At 39.1% G+C, this 27,669-nt stretch overlaps 1 protein-coding gene across 2 annotated transcripts; it reads left to right on the top strand.

The window, feature by feature from the left end:
* Positions 1-365: 365 nt before the first annotated feature.
* Positions 366-27,669, top strand: GPD1L (glycerol-3-phosphate dehydrogenase 1 like). Of its 2 annotated transcripts, XM_072853922.1 has the most exons (9): positions 385-506; positions 1,037-1,137; positions 5,979-6,156; positions 7,530-7,670; positions 11,560-11,698; positions 12,887-12,999; positions 20,624-20,857; positions 21,268-21,374; positions 24,697-27,669. In XM_072853922.1, the coding sequence occupies exons 3-9, from the start codon at positions 6,049-6,051 to the stop codon at positions 24,791-24,793; spliced, it is 939 nt and encodes a 312-aa protein (XP_072710023.1). In that variant the 5' UTR covers positions 385-506; positions 1,037-1,137; positions 5,979-6,048; the 3' UTR covers positions 24,794-27,669. The 2 variants fall into 2 exon arrangements, with proteins under 2 accessions (XP_072710022.1, XP_072710023.1); XM_072853921.1 differs by lacking the exon at positions 1,037-1,137 and having other exon boundaries at positions 366-506.

The following is a 27,669-nucleotide window of genomic DNA, read 5'->3' as shown; positions in this document are numbered from 1 at the left end:
CTCCTGGGCCTGACCTGCTTTATTACTTGATACGTTGGTTCCTCCACATCTGGGTGCTTCACAGACTTACTCCGAAGCTATTCAGCACTGCTCCGGCACTAGGAGAGAGCAAAAGAGTTTTGTCATGACATATACGACTGAAATGTATGGTATTAGTTGAGTAGAAAACGGTGACAATAAGGATATGGCACAGTGCCTGCGGGACTGCCAATTTTGGTCGAGGGCCCGCCGTGGCCGTTCGCCTCGCCCTCCATGGCGGGAGCCCTCGACCCCTCCACAGAGCCGGCGAGGGTGAGAGCGTGAGCGACGCGAGGCGGAACTACACTTCCCGGCAAGCCGCAGGGGCGGAGGGAGGTGAGAGCGATCCCCTGACGGCGGAGGCGGGGGAGCGTGAGGCGGTCGCCTCACGGAGCCCATCGCCGCGGCCATTGGCGGGGCGCGGGTGGCGCTGCCATGGCGCTCTCCGCGGGGCCCCTCAAGGTCTGCATCGTGGGCTCGGGGAACTGGTGAGTGCGGCGGCGGCAGCCCCTGGGAGGGCTGACACCTCAGCGGCGGCCCCGGCCTGACCTTCTCTGCGGCTGTGCCTGCCCGGGCCTTGCTGTCGCTTCCCGCGCAGCGCCGTCGTGCCCCCGGCCCGCAGCCGGAGGGTTTCGCGCCGTGGCCGCGCTCCCCTCAGGAGTGGCGGTGGTGAGGGCACCCGCGCCCTCGAAGCGACGGCCCCGGTGCTGGTGGTGAAACACGGTGTCGCCGGCAGCTGCCAGCAGGGCTTGGTCTGTGGCGGGCTTTTGGGCGCGCTTGTGCTGTACGGGTGGGCTTCTCCAGCCCTGGGTCTCCCTCGGCGGCAGAGGTACTGTCCTGAGGTAAACGGAGAGACACGCGGCAGAATCGAGCGCCCTGTTTTCGCGTGCTTGTAGGCACCCATCTGTTCTGTGAAGAAGTTATTTTAGGATATTTTTAACCTGGTATTTGTTGTGTGGTTTGTCCGATGTCAGGTGACGTAGACATTAAAGATACTGAACTTTTTTTTTTTCCCCAGCAGGTCATTGCTAACTAAGCGCTGCCTGTAGGGCGTCTGTAACAAGTCCACTTCTCTGCAAAAGTGTTGTTCGGGGTTTCCTATGTTAGCTGTTTTCCAAGGTAGTTCAAAGAAGAGTTGCGAGACGCTAGGTTATTTGAAATACCTTTTCTTTTTGAAATTGATTATGCTGAAGCACACTGAAGGCTTGAGACAAGGTTTTATTGCTGCATCTATCACTAGCTTATAATTAGACTTAAATAAACTTACTGTTTTGTCCACTGAAAGCAGTAGATTTACTAATCATTTATCTAAGATGAGCATCAAGTTAATAATCCTTTGGCTTGCTTCTTCAATTTCTCTACCGTTCCTGATCACTGTTTTTACCCTGGATCCCTATTTACAATGAATAAGTTAAGTACAATGTGTTAGATAAATGTATCTTTACATTTTGTCACTTTAATTACTAATGCATACTAATGTCACTTTAATTAGTAAGCATACATTATTTCTGATAACATTCTGGTTTTTAAGACTAAATTCAGAGGAGTTTGGTGTAAAGTACTGCAGTTTATTAAACAAAACTTAACAGCCTTTTATCAAGGTGATCTTAGACTTGTTGCTCACCCCTTGTCCTCTCTGTGCAATTGGCTTTTGGTACTGTTTTGCATAGTTAAAAATATCAGCAACTGCCAAGTTGTGTTTTTCTTTGTGATGGCTTGTTGAGGGAATGGCTGACATTTCAGTGCAGCATCTCTTGCTTTCCTTGCACTAGCTTGCAAGATGAAAGGGGAGATAACTGTGCATTGCAATATATGCCAGAAGGAAATTACGTGGTGAGACCTATCAATCTTTTAGGAGTATTGTTGGTGTTCTTCCATACTTGAAATCTAGCAAAAAGTTTTACAGGAAGTTTGCATTTATATTTGATTCACTGTGAAACACACTTGCAGAAGCAAAAGGATTTGTAGATATTACCTACTAGCAATAACCATGTGCATATATATTTTGTTTTCACCTCATTGGATCAGTTTAATAACAAGAAAAGCTCCTTCCTAACAGGGTGGATATTTATGTGGCAAAATGCCCATATCTGTGATGCTGAGAGAAAGAGATAATGCTGTTACGGGGCATCAGCTTTTTTCTTTCTTTTGGGGATGAATGTATTCAAATAACTGATAGCTTATTTCATATTTGATAGCAGTGTGGCAATTTTTTTGTAGCAGGAAAGCAGAAATCAAAGTAATCAAAAATTTTAAATTGCAAATGATTTGATGTGCAACAGCTCTCCCATCCCCCTTCCCACCCTACCCCTGCATGTTTCTGAAAACAATAATTCTTGGAGAGGCAGGTGATTTCTTCCTCAGAGTCCAAGGGATGACAGACACCAAATCCTGACTGCAAGGAGCACTGTGATTCAATAATATGTGCAACCATTGAACTAAATAGGACTTAATTTAAAATGTGTACCGTGTGCATGTAAGTACCTTTTTGAACTGGGGCCTGTGGTCCTAAAGTGGAAGTATTTAATGCTCAAAAGCAGGTAAATAGAAAGAAATTGAAGCACTTATATACATCTTATCATTGATATTTTGGGGTTATGTATTTTTGAAGCCTGGATTACTGCAGTGTGTGACTGGTGTTGCCTAAATTGTAAGCATGTGAGTAGTTGAACTGAGTGGGGTTTGGCATCTTTAGCAGTCTGGAGACTGTGGGGTTTTGGGGTTCTGTGTGAGAGGATTCTGTCGCACAAGTGCCAGTAACTGTAGGGATGTCTTTGCCTTCTCACAGGCCTTTAACCTATATCCGGGACGAAAAAAAACACTAAAGGAGCTTGGCACAACAGTGACTGTTTAGAAGGGTTGAACCAATCACCTTGGATGATAAACTACTTCCAGTCAGACTTGTTTGGTCGGTTTGCTAGGGGGAAGGTCACCTTAACAATGAAGTTGACTTGGCAAGGGTCACTGGATACCTGATGGGAGGTCATGGGACGGGACAGATGGCTCGCAAGGCACCGAAACGCAGGAGCTGTGCTTTTTGCTGGCCTTGCCCATTTAGGGTTGCTCAGCTGGTGGATAAGTGATTGTATTAGGATCTTTAAGATAGAGGATAAAATAAGCTTTCTTGAATGTGAGGAGCGTACGCCTTAGGAATATGCCTTGGAGCCTCAGGATTCAAGGACAGTGCCCAGATTCAGTTAAAACACTGCAAACGCTGCCTCGGACACGTACTATAGCCTACTCTTCTGATAACACTTCCAGGGCAGGTTAGTAAGGTGTGCATGGCCAGAATTTATCCCTGTCTGTTTTGCTAGAACCAGTTGTTAATTAATCTGATTGCCCAACTTGAACAGAAACTGTGGAGTTCGGGAGGAGATGGGAAGTTCCCAGGACAGAGAGCTTCATACAGCTAGGAACTTGTAGAAAAATGGGAGGTAAAACCTGTGGCTTAACTGAGGTGATTTTACAGGGATAAGTGGTAGAGCTAGAGTTAATGATATTATTTGCACTTGCATATTGTGACCTCCACTGATGCTGGTATCAGGGCAAGTTTAGGAGTTTCTGGGGTTTGTGCTTTACTTTTAAAGTGATGAGGGGAAAACAGACCAACTGTGATCTACTGTAACAGTGAAGGGCAGGAGACAAAGTGAGTGGTTTTGCTCAGTGACTATCAGCTACAGTTCTTCAGAAGTGTTAAATAAGTGTATGTGATTGTATTTGTGTGTACCTTTGATAGTCATTGCAAGGAAGAGAATTGTTTGGCATGCAGCTACCTTGTATTACTTGAATAGCATCAACCATCCCTCAGAGCATGTCAGGGTTAAGGTTTATGAGGGAATCTTTCACTATGGTTTTTCTAGTGTAACTGAGCTGCTGCAGGCACGCAGTTTTGCAGCGTAGCTCACACTAGAACTGTTACTGCTAGGGATAAATTGGCAAGAATTCCCATTCCTTTGCCTTGCGATCAGGAGTATGCAAGATGAGCCAGACATTCCAGTAAATTATTTCAGAGTACACACTGAGGAGTATTAGGGCACAGAAGAGAATATAGGCTTGCTTGTTTGATTAACAGGTGTGGGGAGCTGGTATTTCACCTTGCATAGAGCAATCTTGGACTTGGTGTCAGTTGTTTGACCTTGCTTAATTCAGTCCTACAACAGTTGTTGCAACATAAGAGGAAATGAGGAACCAGAGAAGCCAGTCAGGAAAATCTTCTTGAATTCAGGAACTAAGACTAGGCAAATCTTCACTTTTTTAATACTACATTCAAAGGCTGAAAAAAAGACAGCTAAGTGTTAAGTAGTAATGGAATTAATGTCTTACTCAAGCAGTACACACTGCCAAACTTTATGCTGGCAAACTGTTTGAAAATCCCAGTTGCACAGTTGCTGAATCAGTTATTTTTGTCTTACTCTATCAACACTAAGCACACAGAATGTGTAGTGAAGTTCAAAACTGAAGACAGTAATTTGCCAGGATCCAGACTTCGTATACAAATCTGCAGTAGTAAATGTGCTTTTGTTCAAGGAACGCAAAGTACTTTCTGAGGAACACATACCTGTGTTGAATGTGATTCATACTGTTTGTGTGGATCTGAAGTTTTGGGGTTGAGCTGGTGAGTTGTCTACTGTTGCAGCAGAAACCACTCTGTGTGCATGCAGATCTAGAATATGAGCTTGATAAGAAGTGGCTGACAATTGTGGCTTCTGTATAACCTCCTGAACCCAGGGGACTGTGTAGTCTGTGAAGTGCTATTAGAGAAATAAATTCCAGTCTTTTAAGACACACAGTTTTATGGTTTAACTGAAGAAGGTCTACTTAGGATACTATAATTTTTTCTGCCACTACTTAGAAAGTGACCTTAGGCCTGTGATAGCATAAATCTTTAATATAGCACAATGAGTTGTGCCATATTAAAAGCTCTTGGAGCAGAATGAATCTATTTGGTTTAGTTGCCAGCTATGAGTTTATTACATGCAATGTCCATAATAAATTTAGGGGAGTGTGTAAGTATAACTAGGTTTGCAAAGTTGAAGTGTTTTTACCTTCTAATAAAGTGTGCAGTTTCCACACACACACACGTCAGCCTCAGATCAGGGACTCTGTATTTTTTTCGCATCTTTCTACATTTTTTTTTGTCTGCTTGGTAGGTTATCAGTAATTATGAAGCAGCCTTCTTGTCCCAGGAAAGGAAGTTAGGTTAACAGGCTTTATGAAATTGCATCTTTTTCTTCCAGGTAGCATCCGGGCTAGGAATGGAAGGGAAGGTTGCGTTTGTTCCTCTTCTTGTATATAGCTTCAGTAATTCTGATTAATTTCAATGCTGCTTAGAGATTTGAGTAGTAAAATTGATCACCATCCTACAGGTTTCACTGTGTGCTGTTCTTGGGAAGAAAAAGAGGCTAACAGTAGTGGAATTGTCTGTCTGCAAATTCAGAGGTTGCTGTTGCAATAGTTAAATTCTGTGAGGTTGGCAGCATAACCATAAAGCTTACAACTTTTGCAAGATATAAATGCTTCTTCACTTTAAATGCATATCAGTATTGTACAGCAATTGATGGGTCAATCATCTTAGCAAAGAAAGCTTCCCATTTCTTAAAGGTGAAAATGATCAATTTTTAAAAATTGAGTATGTCACTTTTACCACTGCTTTGAAGATATAATCCATTTGATTTGTGGAAATACAACCCGAACTCTCACTGGATAGCCAATAAGCAGACAAAATAAGTAAGAACGTTTTTGGTAAATGCTTCAGTCCAACCTACTCTAGATATATTTGTTTGAGAGAAAGCAGCAGGTGTGAATAACGGGTGTATTTTTCCACTTGTTTTACTAGATCAAAAATGCGACATAGTAACTGGTCCAATAACCTGTGAATTTCTGTTTATTTTAAAGACAATCTCTTTCTTCTAGAGCAAAATCATAATTTTTTTAGAATATTTTTGTTTTCTTTCCTGCAGGGGTTCTGCAGTTGCCAGAATAATAGGCAATAATGTAAAAAAATTGCAAAAGTTTGCTTCCACAGTGAAGATGTGGGTCTTCGAGGAGAATGTTAATGGGAGAAAACTGACAGATATCATAAATAATGAACATGAAAATGTAAAATATCTCCCCGGATACAAGCTGCCAGATAATGTGGTAAGGCTCAGAAGCTAAATTCTAGTTATGGAGCAGAAGGAATATTGCTCATGCTGTGAATGGAGGTAGAAACTTATTTTGTTAACAACTTTAGGGTTTATAATATTTCAAACTGTATGCTATTTTACTGATGAGATCAGAGATTTGAACAAGTAAAATTATGCAGGTAGGTAAATCCAGTGCATTGTACTCTCTTTTACTCTTTTTTTTTTTTTTTTTTTAATCTCACTATTGTCTTTATGTTATTTCAGCTTCTGTATAGGGAAGCAAATGTGAAAATGAGGGCAAGATTAACAGCTCTGACCATACCCGTTACAAAAAAAAATTGGTCTCAACTTTGGAAGGGAGCTGGCTGGTCAGTGAGAATTGAAGGGATTTCAAGTAGTCTGAAACTCTTAGAAGGTATTACAGGATAAGAGCTAGAGTATTTCTCAAGCAAACTGCAAGCTGTTTGCAGTTTATCTGGTTCTCAGTTGCGTTTCAACTATGTGCAGTCAGATTGGCACATTAGATGTAGCATTGCCAGGGCAGAACAGTGGGACTCCACATCTATTCTGTGGTGGTGTAACATGATGGTGGGTGCGCTGGTGGTGCCTCTTGCCTGAAAAACATTCTAGGAAGAGACTGCGGCAGCTGACAATTCAGTAAAGATTTTGGGCAGGAAAAACATGAATTGCCCTGCATTGCAGTTTTCTCTTTAACAATAATGCTGAAATCCGATTTCCCTAGCCTTCAGCAAGTGTGATGTTTCTGCTGTCCACTACATGCTCATTCAAGTTTGTTCTCTTTATCAATAGGTCGAGCTTATTGCTACATTTTAAACCTGACTTATTTTAGGGTGGTCATCAAGTGTTAGGAAAAGTGGAGTCTGGCAAGTGACTTTGAAGTAGGTCACCTTCTTACAGGGTAGACAGAATCTATGAGTACAGAGAAAGAGAATATAAACTAGTAGGTGTAAGACGCCTGGAGAGGAAATTTGAGTGTATAAGGAACTAAGTAAAGAAACTACTTTTCTGCATGCAATAATTTATCAAAAATTGAGATTATTTTGTCAAAGAGAAGGCAGCTTCTTATTTTATATTTTCTTACTCAAAGTACTTGTTTGAATGTTACGGAACATTTTGAATTTTCGTTGCACTAACCGTGCTGGTGGCTGTGAAGATGCCCCTTTCAAGACATGAAATAGCTTTTTGAAAGTTTAAATTCTTTTGCTTTTCTAGGAAGTTTGTGTTACTGCTTATTTTCAATGATGAAGCACAGTAGTTTGTAGCATTCAGTATAACACCAAAATGTGCTTTTACTTACCAGATAACACTTGTGTGTAATGTTTATTTTAAGAATTTAAGTGGCCTGTCTCTCCCATAACTACACAGGTTGCTGTCCCAAACCTTAATGAAGCTGTACAGGATGCAGACTTGCTGGTTTTTGTCATTCCTCATCAGTTCATTCATAAAGTCTGCGATGAAATCACAGGACGAATACCCAAGAAAGCTCTCGGTATAACTCTCATAAAGGTATAATAAATACTATGCATTAATAACTGAGAATGTGTCATGGAATCTTCTAAAACAAGATGGCTTGTTATTTTGAAATGAAAAGTCTTTTTGCATTATTCACTTGATTGTTCCATTACACCTTTCTAGATGTAAGATTGGAATTTGTCTCGGTTATTAGTGGATTGTTATGCGGTGTTTTATTTTAGGCTAGTGCTTGCAGGAAGAGGAAAATGAGGCTGTTCACAAGACTTTTAAAAAGAAAGAGGGAGTGAATATGTTTTGCACCACCAAGCTTTCCAATCTTTTATTTATTGTTTCCAAACGCATCATTAGATGAAGAACAGAGCACAAGCATAATGCTTTGATTGTTAATGCACATCCCACACACTGAGTTGATCATTTTAAGAACTGCTGAGAGAATTTCATGTGACCGAGAGGACAGTGCTCTTGTTCATGTAAAATATTATGTTGTAAAAAGAGAGTCTGTTCAGCATGGCCCAAAAAGACAGTTTGAGCACAGGAAATAGGAGGGGGCAGAGGTGCAAGAAGTGTTTCACTGGAGTGTTTGTAGTTTTGGTGGAGGATAATTTTTAAATGTGGATGGGCTTCCCCCCCCCCGGTGTGTTTAGCTGCAAAGAATAAGCTATTCCCACAAAGTTTGGAAGATGCTGGTTTGTTCTTGCTTTGTACTTAGTTGAGAGTAGGCCATTTTCTGAGCATGCATTCCCTTGTTTACTGTCATTTCTGGAAAATGACACATTTACGGATCTGCGCTTAAAAAGAACAAAACGCCCCTATCAGTACTTACTGCAAGCTTGTATCTTCAGTTTGGCTAACTAAGCCCATGAAATCTGTATTGTTTTGTCAGTGCTGACCTGATATATTGCTGAGATGTATGAAAAAGTAATGCTTCCCAAGTGCACTTGCTGCATTTTATAGAAAACCTTTTCATATTGTAGAAGAATAAAATAAGGCAGTGTTAAACGAGGTGAAAGCATAGCATCAAAACCACACAACTGTCCTAGATGCCCTTAAGTTTATTGAAGTTGTCCATTTATATTTCTTTCTTCTGTAAGCTTAAGATAAACTTTATTCTCCTTTAATTTGCTAAATGTGATTTACGTTCTCATGTCCTTAGTGATAGGAATAACTCTAATGAAATCGGTGGAGTAAATGAGGATTTATGTCAGCATATCTGAAGTCAGAGTCTGGGCCTATATTTCCTTGGGATTACTGCTCTGGGTATTGATTACCAGTGCTTTAATGGTTGTGTTGATTAATGGCTATGTTTAAAAAAAAAAGGCGGGGGGGTGGGGGGGTGGTACTTATCTTAAAAAAAAAAATTCAAACCCCAAACAAAAAAACCCCGACAAAACAAAAACCCCGTACTTAGTGTAGTGTAAGTAAAATAGTGACACCTGCTGTGCAAAGAAGAGTTGATTACTAGTAGGATTACTACCACAACTTCCTACTGTCACATTGTGATACTATTTCAAAAGAAATGGTGTGAGGCCCCTTTTAATTTTTTTTGCAGGAGAATGCAAAGTATATGTTAGCTTTTATGAAAAGACATAACTGTGCATCATTAAAAGTACCATTTAAGAAGAAAGGGCAGAGATTTAACACAACAATGAAACTAAGTAGCAGAGGCAGGAATGCATTCTTTCCTCTACTTTTGCAGCTTCTTTATGCATGCTGTTTTCATCAAAGTCATATTTTTAGTGCTCTCATTATGCTCAACACTAATGCTATTAAAGTGGCTTGTGTTAACTTTGGCAGCTAAAGTGCAGTTCTGCTCTGAAAAATACAATTAGTGGGACGTCTGGTTTCTGTGCTTTCTAAATTGCTTGGCAAGTTAGCAGTGTGTCATCTCTTAGTCTTTTTTTTATTTCTTTTTTTTTTCTTATTTTGACAGTCTAATCTTCAAGCAGAACCTAACGTCTGATAATAAAACTGAGTCTTTGGGAAATAAAGACATTTGTCTGCTGGTTAATCTGTGTTCCCATTGAAACATTTGCAGCTGTGCTGCTTTACCTAAGTTCTGATCACTGGTGTCTATGAAAACCTAACAAATCATTGTGTGTGGGGAGGAATGGCATACAACTTCTGATGTAGTACAGCAGTGAGCACAGGAAGCAGGGTAGGTGGAGGTCACTCAAAATACTCTTCAGGCAGCCTCAACACCAATCTCATTTTCATCTACCTATATAAAGGCCCCAGGGATTGCTCTGGCAGGCATATTAGGATGCAAGTGATAAAACCACAGAATTGGACTTGCATTGCCTGGGGATCATTGCTGCCCAGTGGAAATTCCCATGTTGGAGCCTTGGTTTTTGGCGGAGGAAGGAGTGTTTGTTTTTTCTCCTGTCATCTTGTCATTCAGTATTGGATTTAACTCTACAAGAGCTGCACGCTCTCCTTGACTTTGTCAGAAGTTGCATCTGTTTCACAGTGGGGCTGAATTTGGCACCTAAGCCTCTCTGATCTCCTTTCACTTGGATGAATAATTGTTGTGTACGTATTCATATTTTTGGAGTTGTTCCCAATGTGTGCATGCTTTTCTGTTTATTAATTGCTTGCTTAGGAGGAGGGGCCTTACAGTTATTTTGTGGGGACATTTTTGACACTGCAAGGGAAAAATACAACATGTATATGTGTGCTTGCTTTCAGATTCTTTCTATAAAGCAGAGCTGTGCATTAAGTGATACAGATTGAAAAATAATGCAGAAATGCAAGCAGTGTTGTCTGTAGTTTAATTGGCTGGTTTTATAAGGCATTTCTGCATGTCTCTTGATTGCACCATGTTGTTTAAGGAATAGCACCTCTGATCCATGGAAATGGAAATTACTGCCTGCCTGAAATGTTACTACTGGCAATGGGGGGGCGGGGGGGAGCGTGTGCGTGCGTATCTGGAAGTAGTAGAGGATCACACTGCCTTTTTGCCTTTAAATCATAATTCAGAATTACCAATCCCCAAAAGGACCAAATCCCCAACATTAAAAAATAGTACTGTATAAAAGGTGGTATACTATGGGAAAGAAAGACCATTTCAGTCTGCCATGCCCCTGTTCTAAAAACTCACAAGGAGTCTGCATTTAGCAGGCTAGGAAAAAAGGGTTTTGTGAGAAGAAAGTGGTCTCATTTGGAGTTCTTGGTTCAGGCAATTCAGGGTACCAGACTCTCTTCTCCATTGCACCATTAATCTCTGGGGTCATCTTTTCTGAGGTCCTATTTCTGCCCATACTTTCACGCTTTGTAAAGAGTGCGTTATAAATACAGATTAAAAATATCCTTAGAAGTTAAATTACTCTCAGTTGTTCAGCTTTCTACATGTCTGTGAATGGCTGTTCCATTTGTAATAATACTCAAAATTATTAAACTGGGTTTCTACTAGTAAACTGTTGGTATTATACACAAGGGAATCTGTCTCTGATATTTCAGTTCAGATACCTCTTCACAAAACAAGTTATTGGGATGCCATTTTGTGAGTTTTGGTGCAATTTCAAATCCAAGTGCAGGCCTCATTCACAACTAATGGATTGGTGATACTTCACTGGTTTTAGTAAGCAGCTTCACTGGTAATAAGCAGCTGAGATTCTGAACTAACAAAGCTGAATATTCAGCACTTCTTAGAATCAGGTCTTTGATTGAGCATGGAATAAAGACTGTTACCATAATCTAGAGTTTAGTCTTATTCTTAAGGTGCTACCTCCTATGAAAAGAAGACAGGTTGGAGATGTCACAACAATAGCAGAAGTTTCACCAGTAGCAAGTGTCATCTTTAGTCTCTGTCTGAACAGGCCTTGTTGCAGTTCTCACCCATGGACAAGACTAATTGTGATGTGCTTTCTTCTCTACTGTGTCTAATTAATGACTTTTTAGTAATTCCATTTAATGTTGGCTGCAGGGCATAGATGAAGGCCCAGAGGGACTCAAACTGATCTCTGACATTATTCGAGAGAAGATGGGAATAGACATCAGTGTGCTGATGGGAGCAAACATTGCCAATGAGGTGGCAGCAGAGAAATTCTGTGAAACCACAATAGGTACTGTTCCAAGTAATAAGAATGTTTAAAACATGCTCCTGTCCTCACAGTTGCACACCAAATAGCTCAAATTTTATAATTTTCAACATTAGCTGGCTGTTATCAGAAACTGTTGGGTTCTTCTTATTTTAATGTTGAATTTCCTAGAATGTTTACACTTCCAAAAGTACTAGGACAATACCGGGAATAGAGGGAGAAGGAGGAGTGCAATTTTACCTAGTCTCACTAGGTTGTGACCTTAACAGGTGAAATACTAAGCATGCTTTTTATCACCCTCCACATAACAAACTGCTTTATTTTATTAGTGTGCTTAAGATTTTTCTTGGGTCTGCATGGCTTTATATGGATAAATGATTATATATTCTGTACTCCAGCTCAGGTGTTATGGTCACAGATGGTACCTTTATGCATGTTTGGGTTGGTTTTTTTTAAGGTATCAATATCTTATTTTAATTTCTCGAAATAATTAGTTCCCCCAAAAGCTAGACATCGTTTTAGTGCTGTGTTGATGTCTGCACACCTTTATAGCACAAAGATGTGCCCAGTCTTGGATTTCACAGTGTTTAGATAGGCATATGTGTGTGTCTATAAGCATACAGGTAGTCATACATAATAGCACAGAGTTCATGTTATTTTTTCAGTGTTAATTTTTACAGTTTTGTGCATTTTTAGCTTTGTAACCTCTCATTAACAGCTGTTGCATTGAACTTATTATTGAATAGTTGAATTGCCTCTTAGTGGTTAGACACATTTGTCAGTGGCAGCATGCTCAATTAATAAAACATCCTTGACATGCCTTTATCAGTAGGTATTTTTCTGGAATGCAGGCCTTAAAAATAATTGGTAGAATTGCACCTGCTATATTTTTAATTCACCTTTGTTTCATTATTAACTGTTCTTTTTAAAGAGAATGATCGAAAAATGAGAGAGTGTAGACCATTAATGGAATTGTTATTTAGAATCTGTTGCTGAGCAGACAATGAATTATGAAGAAGTCCAGAGTAACTCAGTGCAGAGCTTTTAAGTGAAATGTAGACATGTCCTTAGACACTTAAAACAGGAGTCTGTTTAGGATGAAGATAGAACAACCTGATCTCTGCTTTTAAGTATTTTGGCTTGCACAGGAAAGGCTAAATAACACCCAAATAAATTATTCATTTTTTAGCCTTTCTTTTCCTCTCTCAACAGGCAGCAAAATCTTGGAAAATGGCCTTCTCTTCAAAGAACTCCTGCAGACTCCAAACTTCCGAATAACTGTAGTAGACGATGCAGATACGGTTGAGCTTTGTGGTGCTCTAAAGGTAAGATTAAGAGGCTGCAGTTGCTACACAGATGGAACGGTGATCCTTGTAGAAAAAAGAGGGTATTTTCATTTAAAGAATTGTTTATTGTGCTTTATATAATATATAAAACTTCTACATAACATTTCCGGGAGAACCAGATGGGAAATTAGGGAGTAGCATGTTCTGAGAGTTGGCTTTTAGACCCTTGTCTCACCATCTGCCAAGTTCTCTTTCTACATCTTTCACTTAGCTTACACACAGTCATGAAAAAAGTATTGATTTCATCTAACTGGTCAACATATTTCTAAATCCATTTTAGTTCCCTTTTTCTTTTTGCAACAGTGTGTTCACAAAAAGAAAAGGAGAAAGAAGTTGGCATTAATCCTTTGTGTCTGTTGACAAAACTATTCCCCTCTTCATTGACTTCCACAATGTGAGCGCTCTTAGGTTTTATATTTTGTGGACATACGCTGCATAAGGTTCATGTGGATAACCACATACAGAAATAACCTGAATAGAAAAAAAGTTATTTCGGACATTTACTCATCTGGAATTTTTTTGGTAACAAAATTGATGCCTACAGAAAGCAAAGGCTAGCTTAAACATATTCTTATTGCTATTTTTTTCAGGCTAATTTACAGGCCATTTGTTAAAGGAAGGCATTAGTCGCTTGGCACCCTGGCCAATAGTACTGTACTTCATGTTATCTGATACCTATCATGGAAGCATTTCTGATGGGTGTAGTGGTTTAGTAGATAATTTAGCTTACTTTTTTATTTTTTATGTTTTGGATAATTATTTTGTATTGCTTTGTTTTCTCTGTTGAAATTATTTGTAAACTACACCATTCACCTGCAAAGCTACCATACCAATGAATGATGTCTTTAAGCTAAGGAGTTCTGATTCCTGCTCAGCGGGAAATAGATTGATAGCTATAATAACATATTTTTTGGCATACTGTTTTTCTTGATAATTTTGTCTTGAGACCTGTCATACTGGAAGTCCTGAGAAGGAGGAGGTCATGGGTCTGCGCACTGGGCTAATGGGGTACACTTTGGTGTAACATGCTTTGGAATTCCAGTATTTATAGCAATTTCTCAAGATTGTGGCACTCGTAATTTGTCTCCACAGCCATTGCTTTAAAATGCTGTGATGATGTGGGAGGTTAGCAGGAAAGAAATCCCTGTGTATAGACCCATGAAATTAGTCAAAAAGTTTTACATATTTTTCTTTGAAATCTGCTCAGCCTGATGTTTTCTGGCTAGCTTAAATTCTTGCTTGATAGAGGAGTTCTGTCCCAGATAATTTTTATTCCAGACAAATCATGTGAAAGGGTGCTAGAGATGAGCGTGCCATCAAACTGAGCAGCTAGTCAGCAGGCACTGAAACTCCAGTGTAAAGGTCCAAGTCAGGCAAGATACCAGTATCCTTTTGGAAGTGCAGAAGAATTTAAATAAATTGTTGTTCTTGACCTGGAAAGATACTGAGGTGAAACTTGTGTATTTTCTTTGTACCTTTGTTTTGTTCATTATTCATCATGCATCCTGCAGACTGAACTCTCTAGTTGCATTTCTAAAAAGTATATATTCTGTGTGCTCTGGTCATTTGGTTTTGATAGCAGTATATTTTGTTAACTGAGTTGAGACTTCCAAAGAAATGCATGATATAAGCTCTAAACAAAAAGCAAATTAAGGATAGATTAACTTTTTAAAAAATACTATGGATTTCTTGCCTGATTAAAAGGCATGAACTGGTATAAAGTGGCATAGATCAGTCATGCTAGTATAGGTGATGTTTTTTAAACATACAACTCTTCCTTAGTCTCAAAGAAAATTTTATTAAAATCATATTTTTAAAAGTAATTTTTCATTTAAAACCCTTGCTTGTTTAATCCTAAATCTTGTGCTGACAGCATGTAAATAACTTCCTGAGCTGTTTTTAAATCAAACATTGCAAAATTTTATTAATGCATTGGGAACATGTATGCCTCTGAAAGAAAATGAAGAAGCTGAAATTAAACAGATGGGTATGTTTTTATTGCCTGTGCAAAGCAAAATGCAAAGCTCGGATGTGAATAGTGAAATGTAAACTTGAGCTTTTTTTCTTAGAAGTTTTATATTCTTTTTATTAGGAAAATTGTTTGCTAAGGGTAACAACAGGCACTTTGCTTTTTTATGATTAATCTGATAATCTTTGTAATAAAAAATGTGAAAAATAAGCATCTTTCCATGTGATTGTTTTTAGGGAAAAATCTAAAGTGTAGGTTCTGTCAGCTGACAGTTACTTTATTAAACTTGGAAAGTTACTTCATGAAAAAATAGTAAAAATTGTATTTTTTAACTTGCTGGAAGGAGGAAATTCCTATTTCAGGAGATGACAGTGTTGTGTTGTGTGAAGAGAGGGGTATAAAAAGAGAGGTTCTACTCTCTTTCTATAGCAGTGCCAATTCAAAATGTCGGCAGCATCACTGCAAACTATAGCTTAGAGGACAGAAGTAAGCAGGCACATGTGCCCAGTCTGTCTTTTTGGATGTGGAAATAGTAAAAGCAACTCCTGTATTGGTATGTAAAGGATGAGAAATACTACACTATGAGAAATAGTATATTCTCTCAGCTTCTGCATTTTTCTATAAATACCAGCTTGGGAAAAGGAGACTTTTCTGGTATTTCTGGCGTAATAGACTAGATCTTGTTAAAGGTCTATACTTACCTCGCTCTTTATTCCTGCAAGCATTTCTAAGCAGGGAAGATTTTCAATGTGGATGGTTGCCTAAAGGTTGGGAAAAAATACAGAAGCATAACAGAGAGTGCTCTGAGCACAGCTTTCCCTTACAATAATGATAATTTTAGGTTTGAAATTTGTTTTTTGAAGCATATTTGAGTTCAGACTGTAATAATAGGTATTGCAGCTGGGTCATCATGAAAGAACATGTGCTTGATTGCTATTTATATACATATATATATATATATTGAATATCTACTTCATTTACTGTATTTATTTTTTGTGACAATGGGCTGATGGAGACGGACTGAAGTATAGAAATCAGTGCAGTGAAACTGCAGTCTTGCGTCAGCTTGGAGACTGGCTGAATAGGCAACGGCAGTCACTTTACAAAATCGGATGATACTGAGGAAGAACAGCTGTCTACAGTAACTTGTTGGCTGTAGGAACAAAAAGTACTTGGCATGTTCTTCTCTATCAGGATATTTTTCTTTTGAGGATTGAAGCACATTTCACATTTGTTGACCTTATCTAAGGGTTGAGGTCAGAAATTAACAAACCTCAAATTTGGATAGTTCAGTTTCAAGGTGCCCAGTTGGCTTTACAGGCAGCCTGACCCAAGGCCACCTACAAGTTCCAGCTGCCATTTGCCAGACAATGAAGAGGTCTTCCTAGGAAGTGCTTAAAGGTTATGATACCACTGTAAGGGTAGTACGTGCAGCTGTGCATACATACAGATGTGCTCCTGGATGCTGATGGATGTGATACTGCAGAGTAGCACAGACCCAAGGTTATCACCTCTGAGGTGTCCTTAGAATCCTTAGTGCCTGTGCCAGCCTGTGGTCTTACAAACAGCACAAATGTGAGGCAAGACTGAGCTGGTGTGTGAACCTAGCTGCATACTTGAGAGGCAACATAAACATTGGTAGCTGCATTCTTGGGTGTAAACTGCACTGGAATCACTTACCCAGTGCAGCAGTGACAGGGGTGAGTGTGAGGGAAGGAGAAGTGAGAATCTGGTCTCTGGATATGGCAAAATGGCCACGCTCCAGCTGCCTCGTATTTGTTCAGGGATCTGGAGAGTTAAACTCCCTCAAGTGGCAGCAGCCAAGGACCAAGACAGAAGTGACAGTTACTGTAGGAAGGAGAAGGAGCAGCACCTGTGGTTGCCTTTCAGGTTGCTTCAGGCCCATCTCTAAATCTTACAGCTCCAGCTTAGCCTTAAGCAAAGAAGGAAGAAGTATAATGATGATTTATTGTTTACCAGGTTATGTAACCCAGCATTATTACTTACAAAGGTGGTCCTGCAAAGTGTATTTATGGCAGTCACTGTTGGATAGTCAGTCTCGGTCCTGTAGAAGTTGATTGTGGTAATTACTCTTTCCTGAGATTAAGTGGAAATCCATTATTTACATTCAAGTTTGCCAGGAGCAAGCAAGCAGTTTATGCTTAACCTCTCTAACAGTCCTGCTGATACTGTCTTTGATTTGTTGAGTCTTCTTTTGACCTCTCTCAGCCATGATGTGAAGCAAGGAGCTTCTTCAAGTTCATGTATAAGTAAGAGGGAAAGTAGGCTGTGCTGAGCTGTGACACTACCTCAGGGAAGGCTGGATGTCCCAGGTGAATTAACATTTCCGCTTAGTTCTCTAATGATCCATTTATTTATGGAGAGGTAATGGTTGCCTCAGAAATGGCCTCTGAAGCTGTCTTCATGAGCAGTCCTTAAACTGTACTGTAAACAGAGTAGGACTGTAAATTGGATATTTCTGAGCACTGATTCTGTAAGAGAACAATCTATCAGCAAAGTCTGTGGCCTTGTTAACCTCGGCTCCTTGGTCATCCATTGGCCTTGCATTTGTGACCTCTGGCATGTTTGTAGTAGGTCATGTCCAAGTAAAAGACACTTTTTCTCATTTGCTCTGACACATACTCTGAGCACTACCTGGCATCAACATTTCTTTTCTGGAGTATAGCTTGACTATCCCGATGATAAAATAACTGAGTTATTATACTGAACAGCCCTTACTCATGTTCTAGAATAACTAGGACTAGGACTAACACCAGCTTCCAGATACCAGACCAGATAAAGACTCACCTGTTAGTGCAAGGTATTTTAGTTGCTTAAAACCCTATGCAATATAAAAACACCCTGTCCATCTTGCTTACAGGATGCATGCTTTAATGTAAAAAGCTGTTAATGCTGAGATGGGGGAAATGTGTTTGCTCAAACATGAAGTGGTTTTGAGAGCTCTGAATCCCTTAGGCCAAGAGGAACACTGTGTTGCAGTCATTTTGCTGGTGTTGTAACAGTATTTTTGAACCTTTGGAACAACAGATTTGTCTGTAGGCTAAAGTCATCCTTGCTTATTGGGCCGTCAGACCCCCATGTTCTGTATGCAAACACAGTCAGTCTTTTTGCTCACAGAAATGTGGGCTCTCTCCCCTTCCACAAATGTATACCCATTGCATTTGCAGGAACTCTTGTAACTTCAGGTGCAGGCTTTGGCAGTGACAGTGTTCAGGATCAACCATACAGAAAGATGTTTTGGCCAGATAGATACATGATTCTCCCCCCACCCCAGTCTGTTTCTTAGAGGATCGCTATAGTGCTAGGCTCTTGTGTGTTAATTTGTGTTTTGCTTATGCATCTTCCTGAAACAAACTCGACTTAGTGCCTGCACCCAGAGATTTCAAGTACCAAGCTGCCTGTTTTGGTCTTGTTTTAGGCAGAAAGATGACTCAGTGGCAAGTTTTGTGAGTTTTTTTGTTGTTTTATTTTTAAAAGGGGTGGCTCGTCTTTCAGTAGGGTGTAACTTTCAGTGCGGTGTAATTCAGTTTTCTACAGAATATTAGACACGAGAGAGTTGTCATAGATTCTTCAAGGATTTAAATGAAACCAGATGGTAGAGCTTGTAAATTCATAGCTGTGGCCTGAGGGTTATGTGGACCAGGGTATAACAGTCTCCTAGCTGTGGGTGTGTGTTCTAGAGCATAATCAGTTGTGTTGTTTCCTCATGATTTGCAAACTATGTGTAAGAACATACAATGAGGACATTGTACAAACGAGGAGCTTAGTGTTTCAGAGTTAGACTCACAACTTCTCTTCTTCCCTACCCCATTTCCTCAGAAGTAACTAGTCTTGGTATGACTTGCTTAAAACAGTATTTCTGTTACTCGAAAGACAAACCTTGCAAAAGGTAGAAGTGGACAACAAAATACCATAGGCCAAATCATACTGTAAATTATGATCAGGTAGGCTGCTTCAAAGTGGAAAGGAAAGTCAAAGCAGGCAAAGTTGGAGGGAAGGGGAAGTTTTAGTATTGGAGTGTTCAAGAAGTACATGGAAAAAGCCCAGAGGTTGTTCAAAAATGGTTTTGTTTTTAGCTGAGTGCTAAACACTTTCAGACTTCACTTATGTGCAAATTCCATTTAAATGGGTTATCCCGTCTGAAAACTTCTTAAATACCTGTTTGACTTCCTCTTGCTTTGCTACCAAATGAACAAATATTGGAGGTTGGTCTGAGAGAGGCATCCAATGAAAACATACCTTGACTGAATCATCAGAGCCAAGATTTAAGCCAAGATAATCTAAAGCACCAGCTTTAAAAGTCTGATCGTCTTTTGCTGCTTCAGGTCTGATGCTGAGATATGTCTGCAATTTTTAAGGTGACATTTAGATCTCAGCTAGCTGCTCAAAAATCAATGACTTATCTTCTGACCTCATTTTATTGAGAGTCACCTAGACATGACTGGCCACACAGCACTGCAGCTGCCTGCAGTTTTTGGTTCTTACAGTTAAAAAACCAAAACCAGCTGTTAATCAGCTTGTTGCTTTCATTAGTAACTTTGGACTGTTGCAGTTTCTTCAGCAACAGTTAGAGTTAGTTTTGTTGTTTGGGGTTTTTTCCCTGCATCGGGTGCAACATTAGGTGACAATGTTGGTGGTTCTCCCGTGGTTTCTGTTGAGGTCACTGCTGCTGTTGTTGCATGCAGAAAGGTGTTACTACATCTGTTGCTTCCTTGTTTGCTTTATCAGTACGTCAGAATGCCATCTCTTTTGGAGTGTTTTGGTTTTTGGTAGGTTTGGGGGTTTTTTTTTGGTAGGGGCAAACTAACCATGACTAGTCTCTGACTCCCAGGACAGAAAATAGCTTTTATAGTCACTTCACTCAAACGTGTCTCAACTAATCTCTATGTTTGTAAACCAAAGAAGAGACTGTGTAGCTGATTGTTCACAAAGAAACAGTACATTCTTTGTAGAATGCTGTCACCAGGTCTAAGTTAAAAAAACCCAACCCAACATTTTTTGCTTAGGATAGGTCTTCCTGTGTCATGAACCTTCTGGGAACCCTTGATTAACTATTACTGTTATAGGAGCTCTGCATACTTAAAAGAGCTGAATATGGTGAGTTTGGCTGAATTTGATCCCTTAGCATACCAGCATAGAAGTCAATAAATGTTTCTTAGATTCAGTATTACTTTAATCATAAAGCAAATATGGATAGAAGGGCTGTGGGATGTCAGTCTAGCTTTACCCCTACCTCAGGGCAAGAACAACTCAATCTAGATAAAACCTCATTTGGGTGTAGTGTAACCTGTTTGTTCTTGAACGTAGTCAATAAGAATAGCTCCACAGCCTCCGGGGCAACTTGTTCCAGAGCTTTAACTATGCTTTTATCCTTGGAAATACTTAGTAATATAAGACTTGTCATTTTTTTTTTTTTTAAAGGTTATCCCATAAACTCCAAAACCAAAAAAACCCAAAAACCAAAAAAAACCAACCCCAAAACAACAACCTAGTCTTACATTAATAAAGTATTTGCAGTTCTTAAGGATATCTGCACTCTGTCTTTTGGTGTCTTCTAGGATTCTGTAAGCAATAATTGACTTATTTCCCATTTGTTTTTTCTCTTCTCATTAGAATATAGTGGCAGTAGGAGCTGGGTTCTGTGATGGCCTTTGCTGTGGTGACAATACCAAAGCTGCTGTTATTCGCCTTGGCCTAATGGAGATGATTGCCTTTGCCAGAATTTTTTGCAAAGGACAGGTGTCTACTGCCACCTTCCTGGAGAGCTGTGGAGTTGCTGATCTCATCACAACGTGTTACGGTGGCCGGAATCGACGTGTAGCAGAAGCGTTCGTTAAAACTGGAAAGGTACCTTATTCACTGGGTGAAACCCATTGTTGCAAGTACTAGCACTCCTGGTTTGTTGGAGTAATAGTACAGTTATCTGAGACATGCTAGCTGTACTGAGCGAGTACCTGTCTCTTTCCTCTCATTTTTGAGTGTGTTACAAGGCTAGAATCAGTGTAAAGGTGTTAAAAAGGAGGGGTGATTAAAAAAATAGCAGGAGGGATAAGATGTTGGGAGATGCAGATTTAAGAAGGAGAATGTTTACAAACAAGAATATAGGAGAATATTATATATGCTTACTCAAGTACACTTCTGAGAAAGGAAGAACCCTCAGTAACATCTTTTTTTTCCATCCAGATGATGTTGTCAGGCTTATGAAAACTTTATCATAGCTCTCCTTTTCTTCTTTTCCCCCCTGCCCCATTGTTTAGTCTATTGAAGAATTGGAGCAAGAAATGTTGAATGGTCAGAAGCTGCAAGGACCACAGACTTCTGCAGAAGTGTATCGCATCCTCAAGCAGAAAGGAATGTTGGAAAAGTAAGAACAGATAAAGCAAGTTCCACATGCCCCTTTTTTATCTCCATAACTTTTTTGGCATTTTTAGTCTTGATAATTTCATTAAGGTAATAGCCAAAAAGAAAATCACTGTAATAAGAGTAGCTTAATCCCCAATTAAAAATCAGAGAGAAGTGAATAAAAGCTCAAAATAATATTGCTGTAGATACAGCTAATGGTGTGACATTAAATTTGTGAATGCCCTTCTGTTTACAGAATGTATTATTGCCTCCTGCTATCATAGAAAAGCATAGCAAGAGTGTGTTTTAACGTGTGAAAAGAATAAAATACATGAAAAGTAGAAGCTGAGCTTCCTAAGGAGACTTGTGAAGAGGCTCTACAGCTCATTTCATAGTAGTAAATTCATTGCTTGTCTCCAGGGAGAGTATCTTTGTTATTAAAGATTTGTATAGCTGATCAGCTCTATCCACATGGATTCTAGCTTAGATACCGCAGTTCTCTTTCCTAATGTGACTTCCAGTTTGCTGTAGGATAAAACCTGCCATCTGCTTGTGTAGGTAAGGTTTTTTTGTGGTATAAAATTAAGCAGGTTGTCCTGGCTTGTTCATTTGTATTCAAGTCAGAACATGTATGATTCCTAAAGCCACACACACAGTTGTCTCCTTATGAGATTAAGGGATGCATTATCTCTATCTGTTCCTGTTTGTAGAGGAGGCAAAATCAGAAAATAAATGTCTGCCAGTCAGAAGACCAAGGCTTGTTGCTTTTTTTTCCAAAGCAGTTTTTAAAGTCTAGTTTTAGTGGATCAGCTGCATTAAATTGCTTATTTTTTAACATTATCTTTGGGAGTAAAGCACCTAAGTCTGTCTCTGCAGTGTACAGTAATTAAGCTAACTGCAGAAAAAAATCTAATTAAAATGCTGGCTTAAGTCTTTGCTGTTTATGATTTCCTAAATGAGACAGGATGCTGTGTTTGGGGTTTTTTTTTGGTTGGTTGGTTGTTTTTTTCCCTGTTCTATCTTACAACAAATAGAGTGCATTATAGAAGACTTTGGGTTGTGTTTTTAATGAAAGATATGAAAACAGACAGTTGCTAATTTCTGTTCAGTATACCAACATATATGTGTCACTTCTTCATAAAAGGTCTCATTCAACAACTTTCAAAGTGTTTTTTGAAAACTCTCTTGCTACTGCTTTAAAACACAAAACACAGTAAAACAGCCATGGTTTCAAAGTGAAGAGGTAAGAGTCTAGTAAGAGTAAAATCTCATACTCTCAGCCTACAGAAAGAGCCCCGAGGCTTCGTAGAAATATGCGAAAGTCAAAGTTCAGTAGAAAAGCCTTGGTAGCAGGGTTGATGCCTATTGATATTTACAGTGCAATTTGTTTTTTCGTTACAACAGTTGTAGAGCTACCCCTTTTAATGTGCTCAGACATAAGATGCATTTGGAGTTTGCTGGCCATGAGCCTGCAGTCAGCCTTGGTTCTGCTTTCCCCATGTGAAGTGTGGCAGACCTGTGCACAGCAGAGTAATGTTCTCTGTGATAAACAGCAAGACTTAGGTATCAAGATGTGGGCTGTAGTAGTGGTACTTCTTCACTGAGAAGTAACGGCCAGTACTGTATCTGAAGTTGTGTGAAACTTGCTTTTGCTTCAGAAAGTTCCCGTGTTTTGTGGCTGCCTCTAGTAAAATCTCACATAGGCATAACAAGTTTTATTTTAGTGCCTACATTTACGTTTTCATGGTAAAAGCAAATTCAGTCCCCACCCCAGCCCAATATATTATACAAAATGAGTGATAAGTGAGGCATGTTACACATTTGCATGTATTAATTTTTTTTTCCTGCAGATTTCCTAGTAAGGGTTTTGCAACCTAAACAGTGTAGCATTGGATTTGAAAGAGCAGCTATGTGGCTATATGCTAATTTTGGTTTCACCGATGAAATAAAAATCAAATCAGTTGGATTGACCTGAAATAGTTTTTGCTATTGCTGCTATTTTTGTCTTGTTCTCTACAAAAATAAACCAAAAGAAATGGATATGCATTCATAGCAGGACACTGAAATGTTTCAGATAATTCAAAATGTAGCATTTCATTTTTGAGCACTTGTAATAAAAGCCATAGAAACAATGGGCTAAATTCACAAGCATCTCAATTCCCCCACTTTTTTCCCCCCAGTAATGCAAAGTATTGCATTCAGCCAAGTACAAATCTTGTATCTGCCCCTGAGAGGGGCCCCATGCAGTAGTCACCATGCTATAATGGTACTCCTGAATGGCTCATGGCTTCTCTTGTGACCTCTGGTTCACTTTGAGGAGTCTAGTTCAGAGCTATGTGGTGATACCAGAGTTACCTCAGTATAACACATGCTAGCAGAGTGTATGGGCAAGCATATGGAGTGCTCAGTACTGGTTGGGAGTTCTGCTCAATGCTGCATCTGTGCATTACAGACAAAGCTTTAGAGTGGCTGATGGGACCACTTTTCTGAGGAGAAAGTCCTAGTCCAGATGTATTCTGAATCACTCAGAAATTAACTGTTTCACCATCTCCAGTGCTCCTTATTTTTTATTTCAGTCAAAATAACATAGTGTGTTTGGTCAAAATTTATCAGTATAACAGGCCACACTGAAATGGCATATTTATTCTGGTGAACAGATAATCCCTAAAATTCACCAGGCTCTGTATGAAAATTGGACTTATCTGACTGTCACTGTCCAGGATGGACAGAAAGCAAGTATAAATTTCTGTAAAGCGTCTTGGCTGTAACAAGCCTTCAGATTATCAGAGAAGCCTGAATAATTTGAGGGTTGTTGGAAATGTGGCCAATTTAAAAAAGAAAAAAAGAAGAGATAGAATTTAGTGTTTCAAAATCCACATTTAATTTGGACTCCTATTAAAAACTTGACCTTCAGTTTCTTCTTGAGTCTCTGTGTCATATTCTGCAATTGTATTATCAAATTATTGTTCAGAGATAATGCATAACTGATGTGCCAGTCATCCTTTTTAACCATAGATGAGTACTGCTATAAGAATGTCAAGGAAAGATGAGAGTGTTTTTAATTTTTTAATTTTTTAGATCACTTAATGGTTGTGCCATACATAATGAATGTTGCAACCTCTATTATAGCTAGCTAGGCTTCTGAGAGTGACTCATTTTAGAGATGCATGTAGGTTCTGTATTTATCCAGTGCTTTTCAGCCTGGCATTAGTGCTTGACAAATACTAAAAGAAATTGATTTTTCAGTTTCTCTCTTCCCCCCACCCCATTTTATTTCTTTCATTTAAGAAGATGTTACAGAATAAACTTACACTGCATTTGCTTTCCCCACCCTGTTTCCTCAGGTTTCCACTTTTCACTGCTGTGTATCAAATCTGCTATGAAGGGAAGCCTGTCAGAGAGATGATATCCTGCCTTCAAAGTCATCCAGAGCACATATAAAATCAATCAGGCCATCGTACTAATGCAGCTTTCTGCCTTTCAAATTTATATCTGGTTTCAAGTGGATGTATCATTAAGATTCGTTCAAAGCTGCTCACTAGGCAACAGTAACAACATGAATGTCTGTGAATCGGTATTGTTTTTTGTTTTACAGCCTAGTTTGACATAGCATGCAGTGTTGGCTTGGTGGTTGTCATTTTATTGGCTAAAATACAACTGTTTTAAGATGCGCAATGCAAAAGTTGCACTACATATCTAGTGTATATACACAAGTGTACTTTGTGTGTGTTCCTACACCATAAAACAATGTTTTGTTGGCTCTTATTAAGGCCCAGTCCAGAATCCACTGGACACTGTGGGAAGAATCCCACTGATTTTAATGGAGACTGAAGCGAGCCTGTAACCTTGAAGTATTAGGAGTCTTTCTATTAGAACTTGGTTTTATTCTGCATACACATTGAAATGTTAACATTTTGCATGTTTATGATTATATTAATTTAAGCAATATTAATGCAAAACAAGTGGTAGCAGTTATTCAGGGGGCTACAGGGATATTTTAATGAACTCTGGTGAAGAATATTTTGATTTTTGAAAGTCTTTAAAACTGTCATACTATTTTGAAACCAATTTCTAAGTGAATTTAAAGTTTTTAATTACACTGTTTTAAAGGGAATATGCTAGAGGGGGATCATTACCTCCCCTTCTGTTTTTTAATCCTTGCATTTTTGTATTTCTCCGTTTCGCCCTTGCTGTTCCCAGGAGTTAGGCTCTTCTGGAATCCCATTCCTCCAAACAAGTGGGAGATGTTGACCTGGGGATTCTGAACCTGGGAGCCTAGGGTTCATTTTAGTGTTGTACCTGTGGTCATTCTTCACTGGTATTGTTTGGTGGATGGGGAAGGATACTCTTGGGTATCCACTGCTCAAAATTGTCATGCTGTGTTTCTAGCTTAACCATCAACTGCGAAGTGTTGCAGTCCACACAACACTCCAAGGAATGTTTGGGGAATTCCCTGGTAGATCACGCTTGTATTGTCAAAAGGGTTATGTGCCAGTATGCTGACTACATTCATTTCAGTGCCTGCCAGACATGTCAACTGGACTGTAGTCCTGAACCAGCATCCCCAGAGAAACGATGAGTTCTGAAGTTACTTTTTCACTGGACAAAACTTTAATGGGTGCTGGATCAAGTCCTTTATGACCAATCTTCCAGAAAGCTTCTCAAAGGCATCTGTCTCTTTTATTCCCCAGGTAGCTCAACTAGTTTTTTTCAGGCACCTTTGCTTTATCAGGGAGGTTAATTTTATTTATTATTGGAAAATTTGTGATTTTATGGAGTTTGGGGGTGGGGTTGGCTTGGTTGGGTTTTTTTAGGTTTTTTTTGTTTTTTTAAGAAGGTTGATGCAAGAGAAGATAGATAAATCTGTCTTGCGTTTCTGGTGTACTAAACTGTAATTTTTTTGGTAAAATATATGCTAGGTGCATAAAGAGTGGACTTATTCTTGCAGCTGGGAGACAAGGATTAGCATCGAGATTTACAGAGCTCAACAAGAATGCACATCCGCTCTGAATATCCACTCCAAACCTCTGAGCAGTATCAGAACTGTTGTTCACTGTTCTCAGTTATGTTTTTAGACCAGAAGTGACAAGCACAAACCCATCCTGAAGCTTTAAGTTGTCATTCAAAACTTACTAAAACAAAGGGGATGCCTGGGAATAGCTGTCATTCTTACTTAAGTAGCCTGGATTACTCTGAAATAGGTGAGCATTGGGGCAGCTTTGTAGAGACAGGAAGATGCTTCAGCTCAGGCGTACCATTTCTTGTGCTCCTATAACGTTTTGCATTAATTTTTGGAAGAGCTTGTGAATGTCTTCAGATATTCAGGGATGTGAAAAGTTATTTTGCCTTATTACTGATTTCGTGCTAAATATAACAGATACTGGCCAGAAGTTAAGTAACATCAGATGTTTGTGGCAGTTGAGGAAATTACTGGTAGAGCTGACTTGGAGTAAGCACTCTGCTTACGCAATTAAAAGGATGTTTTAAGATTGGAAGCACTGTTACACTAACGCACACATGGAGCATACACTCCTCATTACTGCATAACTTTCAGTGTGTCTGCTTATGCTTTGTGTTGTTTTTTTCGATACCAAGCTGATTGGCTTTGCCTTTGTATGTGTATATATACATATATATAAAAACTTCTTTTTACATGCAGTATGTAGAACAGTAGCATTTTGTAAGATACATAAAGGGCTATATGAGCTAAATGTGGTAAATTAATATATATTTTAAGATGATTTCTTTATTATTCCAATACTGTTTCTACCACTGAAACCCCTAAATCTTAATTGTTCTTGTTTTGTACAGAAGCCTATTCTAAGGCAAATCCAGAGAAAAGGTTTTTATGGAATTCTTTCCTCCAGTCTGTGATGATATTCTTCTTTTCAGACAAAAAGTGAGGTTTCAGTAACTAAAATAATTTATTTAAATTTCTATAGGTACTTCACCATTTGTATTTGCTTTTAAGTGCTTGAGAACATTCGGCTGGGCACTAGATATTTTTCCCTCACTAATATTTACTGCTCATTAAAAGACTATGATACTGGAACTGAATTATTAGAATCCTGTTCTACAAACACTGTTTTGCCTAGTATTGGGATAGTCTTACTGAAAACATTAACCCCTGTGTAAGATTTTTGCATACAAGGTAATAAATTTGTAACTAATTCTTGATTTATGAACATTAATTACTAAGGAAGGCATTATCTTCTAATGATACATACTCATCTTGCCCTAGGCATGTGTACTGATTTTTGTTTAAAGATTGTGAATGTATACCCATTTGAAGAGTTAGTACAAATAAACATTTTTGT

Source organism: Ciconia boyciana, chromosome 2 (assembly GCF_034638445.1).
Source record: "Ciconia boyciana chromosome 2, ASM3463844v1, whole genome shotgun sequence".
Taxonomy (NCBI): Eukaryota; Metazoa; Chordata; class Aves; order Ciconiiformes; family Ciconiidae; genus Ciconia; species Ciconia boyciana.
The sequence above is the reverse complement of the archived record's forward strand: the minus strand, read 5'-3'. Positions and strand labels throughout refer to the sequence as shown.